At 42.3% G+C, this 7500-nt stretch overlaps 1 protein-coding gene across 2 annotated transcripts in view; it reads right to left on the bottom strand.

Annotated features, from left to right (window-relative positions):
* Window positions 1-7500, bottom strand: part of LOC143026987 (uncharacterized) — a 132035-nt gene that overhangs the window by 56137 nt on the left and 68398 nt on the right. Inside the window, exon 1 of one of the 2 annotated variants that reach the window (XM_076187795.1) lies at window positions 1934-3000. In XM_076187795.1, the coding sequence (XP_076043910.1) occupies window positions 1934-2865 (932 nt within the window). In that variant the 5' untranslated portion in view covers window positions 2866-3000. Of the gene's footprint in view, window positions 1-1933; window positions 3040-7500 lie in introns of those variants that run through there. The other variant, XM_076187794.1, reaches the window with a different exon arrangement.

The following is a 7500-nucleotide window of genomic DNA, read 5'->3' on the forward strand; positions in this document are numbered from 1 at the left end:
TACATGCGGCTTCCCCGGTTGACCTGACAACAAAGTAGCTATGAAAAATAATGGAAAGACTGTCACAAATAGCAAACATAATACAAATAACAGACCTAATAAAATATATGAAACAATTATAGTGATAATGATAAAACCTCCTGGGAAAGCAACACCTTTATTTATTTTCATTGTTTACCGTTCTGCACGGTAGAGATAAGAACGAATTATCAAGTCTTAACAACCGTTATGGAACAATGAATTCGCTTCTGGAAGAAGAAAAAAGAGAAAATTTAAGTTACGAACTGGGATTCGAAATTGGCGCTGACTAGGGGCATCCAAGCATTGGGTTCGAGTCCTTATCATATTATTATTATTATTATTATTATTATTATTATTATTATTATTATTATTATTATTATTATTGTTATTGTTATTATCATTATTATTATTATTATTATTATTATTATTATTATTATTGTTATTGTTATTATCATTATCATTATCATTATTATTATTATTATTATTATTATTATTATTATTATTATTATTATTATTATTATTATTATTATTGTTATCATTATTATCTTTTAACGATGCAAGATGCAATGTCTCAATAGTGAAATGTAATTCGCTAGAATTTTTTTCTGAACACGCTAACGCGTATTCAGAGTTGGAATGAATCCTCAAAGGATTCAATACTGTTGCAGTTATCGCTAACATTTATTGTCGAGATGTACAAACTCTACGTCTCGTTCAATTTCACATGAAATAAGTCAATTTGGCTCGAAAAATACTTTGATAAAGCCCTACTTCAGGGTTTAATAATTAATTTGATTTTTATAGGACTTCATAGTAAATGGTATTCATTTCTTTTTCATTTTAAACAATAAAGAATGAATGAATTAGGATTTTTCACTCTTGAGCGTGCAACATATTGCTGGCTATGCGTAATTATTTCTTTCTAGAGCCAAATTTCAACTTTTTTTTTTGCATTTTGAGTTGTGTTCAGGCAAAAGGTAGGTGTGACGGGCGGTAACGGACGTCACAGAATTTCGCTATGTAAATTTAAAGTCACCCCTAACAATGTACAATTTCCTCTGACGAGGGTGTGACGGATACCTAAGAATTCTATAGATTCGCGCGCGTAAAAACACACGACAGGACCCTACGAGCGTTGCTCATTTCCTGTAACAATTAGGTAAATACACGTATGTGAATTCAGCTGTGTTGGTCCATTGCAAGACCGAACTATGCTCTGGAGGACGATATAATCTTTGTATCTTGTCTTGCTGGTTTAGTCCGGCTTGATAAGGTTGAATGTATAGTGCGAACCGTATGTTATACATAAATGCATGCATACATACATACATACACACACACACACACACACACACACACACATATATATATATATACATATATATATATATCGGAAAATTTCGAAACACTGGACTCAGAGTAACAGTATTTATTACTGGTAATAAATACTATTACTCTGAGTCCAGTGTTTCGAAATTTTCCGATAACATGGCTCCTGGACTCCGGCTCTTTACGAACACACACACACACACACACACGCACTACGGAGGTCCGGGTTCGACCCTCGCCCGGGGCTGAAATAATATCAGTATCGCAGCGCTGAGGGGTGTTACTCCAACTCTCGTGGGCGGGGAGTTGGGTGTGTGTGTGTGCAAGGTCATAGCATTACCCATAGATCGGACCTACGAGCTCTGAGCTCTCTTCCAGGAGGGAAATAGCTGTCGATCACGAGTCCAACACGTGATCCAAAGACCAAGTGAAGTGAATACACACACACATATATATATATATATATATATAATATATATATATATATATATATATATGTGTGTGTGTGTGTGTGTGTGTGTGTGTGTGTGTGTATTGTTGAGGACCTGAAGAGGACAGGACAAACTGCGCATTGGGTACTCACCGTTCCTCGCCATTGGGCGACTTGGCCAGTTTGACGGCGAAGATGAATTGTGCCGAGCAGATGAGGAGGCAGCTGAGGTCGAGGGAGAGGGTAAGGGCGGCGAGGGCGAGCGTGACCTCGTGGACTCCGTCAGCGTTGCCCTCGAGCGGCGTGAGTTCGACGAGGAAGGTGAGTGCCAGCAGCGCCAGCAGGAGGGAAGTGAGGCAGAGGAGACCCAGGGAGGTGAGTGCGGCCCTGGCACCTGATCCTCGACTCAGGCTGATGAACCTCGGAAGGAGGCTCCCCGTGGTCGACCTCTTCGTCGCCGCCGTCACCTTAGAGGCGTCGGCGGGAGGGATTGGGGAGAGGTGCGAAAGGTGCGAGAGGTGGGAGAGGTCGGTGAGGTGGCTCTGGTCCCTCGAGTGGTCGAGGCCGGTCGTCCGGGTGACGGTGGTCGTTCCGGGGCTGACGCTGCCGGAGTTGCCGCCCACCGAATGCTTCGAGGACGAGAGCGAAGACATGTTGAGGGCTGGGTGGTGCCGGCCTCCCGCCGCGCCATTCACCTTTACACTGAGCTGCGTCACGGGAGAGGCACCGTGGTGATTCGGCTGCTGCTGCTGCGCCGCCTGCTGCTGTTGTTGTTGTTGCTGTTGCTGTTGCTGGAGGTGGTGAGGGTGGTGGTGGTGGTGTGGTGGTCCCGGATGGGGGGTATGGTTATGGAGGTGATGAGGATGGTGGTGCACACCAGGCAGGGGACCCCCGTTCGAGGGCGCCCCTCCCCCGGGGAGGGAGCGTCGGCCCTCCAGCGTGTCTGTGGCATGAGGGGGGTGGTGCTCCCCTCGCCGCGGGCCCGCTCCACCCCCGCCCCCGCCCCCCTGCCTACCGGTCGAGTTGGACGTGGCGACAGTAAGCATGTGCTTTAGCATAGGAGCGTCCCTGGGGCCAGGGGACATGTGAGGGAGCGTAGGCGTGGCGGAGGGTGGGCGTGGAGTGTGAGCATGCCGTGGGGGCCGCCCGCCGCGCCGGCCAGGAGGAGGAAGTGGGCGGGATGGGGCTGCCAAGTCCTCGGGGAAGATCGGGCGTGGAGATTAACCTTGTGCCATGGTGCTCCTTGGATCGTTGTGGGCCTGCGAAGGAGAGAGAGAGAGAGAGAGAGACCGTGTTAGTCATGGGCGGGGAACATTGGGACCTTTTTTTCAACTTACCAACACGATTTCGAGACACGAAGCCTCGTTGATACGGGGCTAGTTTAGTAGCCACCAGTGCTAGCTGCAAGTTAACTTACCCGGCAAGTAAGTGTTGAGACTAGGATACTTTGGAGATAAGTTTATTCCGTGAACATAGGGCAAATAGAGGGGTAGTTAACAAGTTGCTAGCACTAGCGGCTACTAAGCTAGCCGCGTGTCAACGAGGCTTTACTTGGAACCCAGCTCTCTGAATACTCAGAACTTCCTCGGTACACATGGGGAAGCAAGTTCCTCATCTCTTTATCTGGTAACCATGACGTGGAAAATTGTCGTCATGTCGTTCATCACGGAGGATCTTTGTTTACTTCTGTTGTCAAGACAACCGCCAGTTGGCGGACCCCTTTCTCAATCATAGGTGATGACGTGAAGAACCTTTTGATACCAATGCATGATAACAAAATGTCGAACAATTTGTGCTCTCAAGTGTATCGTAATCAATATTTTCCTCTTCCCCTCCTATTTCTTCCCTCCCACTCCTCCTCCTTTCCCCCTTTACGAAAACACACACAAAAAAGAAAAGAAGAAAAAAGAAAAATAATTGTTTGCACCAAAGAACTTAATATACGCCTTCAAGTTATGGTTATGACAATACAATTAAAACACATCACAGTCATACAAAATGCATTTTACATCTTTTTCGAGTACAGCATATATGCAATTCACAATAAAGAATATTTTGTTGTAAATGTGTTGTTACAATCTAGAATTCAATATCATTTCTCCTGAAATTCTTCTTTCAGTACCTGTGGCCAAGTGCTCTCCATTTGTAATCTCTTGGATTTCCATCTCGCTCATAGTCGCAACGATAACAACGCCTTTGTGAAACATGCCAGAATTCTCCGGATTCCGTCGTGGGTATCACGGGTGTGACATGTGATGCTGGTGCAACCAATGAGTGCAAAGAGAAACTGTTACATGGAGAATATCCCAAAGTAGTTCTCGTTCCGAATATTGGAGACTTCCGAATTCTACGGATTCCGAATACTGAAAACTAACTGCGTTAGTGTTATGGTTAACATTTAAACTCTAGTCTGTTTAGGAACGACACATCCCCCCCCCCAGCTCCAACCACCTCCTAAATTTCTGTAGTTATTTCTTTGGTTATTTTTCCTGGAGTGTGTATATACTAGGTTTGTGTTACTTAACTCTCAGGTAACTGCAGGTTTCTCTTGGATGAATAAAATTGCCTGGCGGAATTAGCCAGAGTAAGCTTAAGCGCAAACTGAGACGCAGGCGACAAAGCACAGAGCAAATGCAGACTTCCTGTTGCTGAATTTAAGTACAGATCAAACGTCTCTCTCCCACTTGAAATGCTTCTAGATCAGTGGTTCTTAACCTTTTTCAGTGCCCCCGTACCCCTTGATATCTCAGAAAATTTTCTCGTACCCCCATCCATTATAAATACATTACAAACTTTGTTGATAAATAATTAGATATACTCAATTACTGAACAAAGGTATTTTTTATTTCAAATTAAAAATCTCAATTAATAGAATACAATGAATGCACATTATGCTTTCTCATGGCTATCATGTCTCGTACCCCCCAGGTTTAAGGTTTCGTTCCCCATGGGGGTTCAGGTACCTAAGGTTAAGAACCACTGTTCTAGATGTACTACCTCAGCATTTCAAGTGAGAAAGAAGTTCAAACTGTACTTCAGTTCAGCAAAAGGAAGTCTGCCTTTGCTCTGTGCTGCGTCGCCTCTGTCGCCTGCGTTTCAGTTTGCGCTTAGGCTACTCGTAAGTCGACCGTGGCAGTAAAAGGAACCCCTTTATCTCCACCTCTTCTTCACCTCTCCTCTGAAGCCATGTTCACTCCTGGGTTCGACACCATGAATATATTAATAATAATAATAAATAATGATAAAAAAAACATTAATTAATATGTGCGATATGACGGAATTAGTCTACGGGGTTTAACACCCATGAATATATTAAATAACACTGGTCAACAAAGAATTTGTCCCAGGGAAAACAATAGCACTATCTTATATATTTTTGCATGCATAATCCCAAAGTAATGTCCAATTTTTTCCATCAACCACAGTTTTTGTGTTCCACAGTATGATACGTTATGTGTTACGTGGGATAAATTTCAATCAAGCGCTTGGTAACACTGAGTTTGGCAACATTGCGCGAGATTGTTATGCACTTTCAGCCAATCTGTTCTTCAAATGAACCATATTGAATCAGGGAGATCTGAATGATCTTATACGGGATTTAAACTTGTCAAAAAAGCAATCTGAACTTCTTGCTTCCAAATTAAAGGGCTGGAATATTTTCCAGAAAGAATCCAAAGTTAGTTTTTATCGAAAGCGACACTGCGATTTTGAAGTTTTTCACACTTTAGGATAGTGTGGTGTTTTGCAATGATGTATGTTCTGTTATGGAGGAACTTAACCATAAATGTGACAGGAATGAGTGGCGCTTGTTTATTGACTCCTCAAAAGTGAGCCTGAAAGCTGCTTTGCTCCACAATGGAACATAAGAACATAAGAACATAAGAATAAAGGAGACTGCAAGAGACCATAAGGCCTACACTAGGCAGCTCCGTATCCATCACCCCCTGTCGTCCCCATCCATAAAGTTGTCTAATCGTTTTTTAAAACAACTGATAGTTTCAGCGCTTACTACATGGTTACTAAGTTTATTCCATTCATCGACCACCCTATTAGTAAACCAATTCTTGCCTATTTCCTTCTTAAATCTAAATTTGTCCAGTTTATACCCATTACTACGAGTCCTGCCCTGTTGTTTTATTATGATGACCTTGTTTGCATCTCCCTTGTTATAGCCTTTGATCCACTTGAACACTTCTATTAGATCACCCCGCACTCTGCGTCTTTCCAGAGTGTGTAAGTTTAGGTGCCTAAGCCTCTCTTCGTACGGCAAATTTCCGAGTCCATGTATCATTTTGGTCATTCTTCTCTGTACTGATTCTAGTGAATTTATGTCCATTCTGTAGGACGGAGACCAAAACTGTACCGCATAGTCAAGGATGGGCCTAACTATTGCTAGATAGAGTTGAATAATTACCTCTGCACTTCTATTCGTTACCGTCCTATCAATGAAACCTAATGTGCTGTTAGCTTTATTTCTGGCGCTAATGCACTGCTTCCTGGTTTTAAGGTCCGGACTCACCAGAACTCCCAAGTCCCTCTCGCACTCAGATTTTTCTAAAAACGTGTTATCTAAGATGTATCTATTTTTGGGGTTGTGTAGCTACACTTAGAGATATTGAAGTTCATTTACCATTTCTCCGACCATGTTAACAATTTATTAAGATCATCCTGCAGAATCTCTGCGTCGTCTCCTGACCCAATTAGGCGTCATATTTTAGTGTCGTCCGCAAACTTACTAACATCACTATCTATCCCATCGTCTAAGTCATTTATGTACATAATGAACAACAAGGGACCCAAAACCGATTCCTGGGGGACCCCACTAGTAACATTGCCCCACCTAGATTTTATTCCATTTATGGTGACCCGCTGTTTTCTGTTACTAATCCAAGCTCTAATCCATTCTAACACTTTTCCTCCAATGCCATGGGCTTTGATTTTATTTAGTAGTCTCTGGTGAGGCACCTTGTCGAACGCTTTGCTAAAGTCAAGGTAAATAATATCGTATTTTTGTTGTTGTTGTTGTCTGACGCCTTATATACTTTAGTGTAAAAGGATAGAAGATTGGTGACACATGACTTACCCTTGGAGAAACCATGCCATGAATCACGAATTAAATTATGCCCTTCGATGTGTTCTCTGAGTCTATTTACTATTATTGATTCAAACATTTTTCCTATAACCGATGTCCTATGACCCATGCAGCTAAGAGTATGAAGCTTCTATTGCAAAAAATTAAGTATGAAGAACATAAATGGGATATCTGTGGTGACCTAAAGTTGTGGCAAATTTATTTGGAATGCAGCTGGGTTACACAAATTTTTGTTGCTTTCTTTGTGAGTGGGACAGTCGAAATAAGAAAAATCACAATGAAAAGAATGTGTGGCCGAAACGATCTCTGACCCCAGGAGAGAAGAATGTTAATCCTTATCTTGTTGATTCAGAAAAGAAGAAGAAAAAAAAACCTGCCTCCTTTGCATATTAAGCTAGGGTTGATGAAATTTTTGTTAAAGGTATGGATAGAACTGGCAAGGGATTCACATACTTGAAAAATAATTTTCCTAAAGTAAGTGACGCAAAAATAAAAGAAATTATTTTTGTTGGACCACGGATAAGGGACCTGATGAGAGACCAGAATTTTGATGAAGAGCTAAATGATCTTGAAAAAGCTGCTTGGCTGTCATTTAAGAAAGTTTGCACAGATTTTGTGGGGACTCACA

This window comes from Oratosquilla oratoria, chromosome 7 (genome assembly GCF_046742065.1).
Source record: "Oratosquilla oratoria isolate Oo_2021 chromosome 7, ASM4674206v1, whole genome shotgun sequence".
Taxonomy (NCBI): Eukaryota; Metazoa; Arthropoda; class Malacostraca; order Stomatopoda; family Squillidae; genus Oratosquilla; species Oratosquilla oratoria.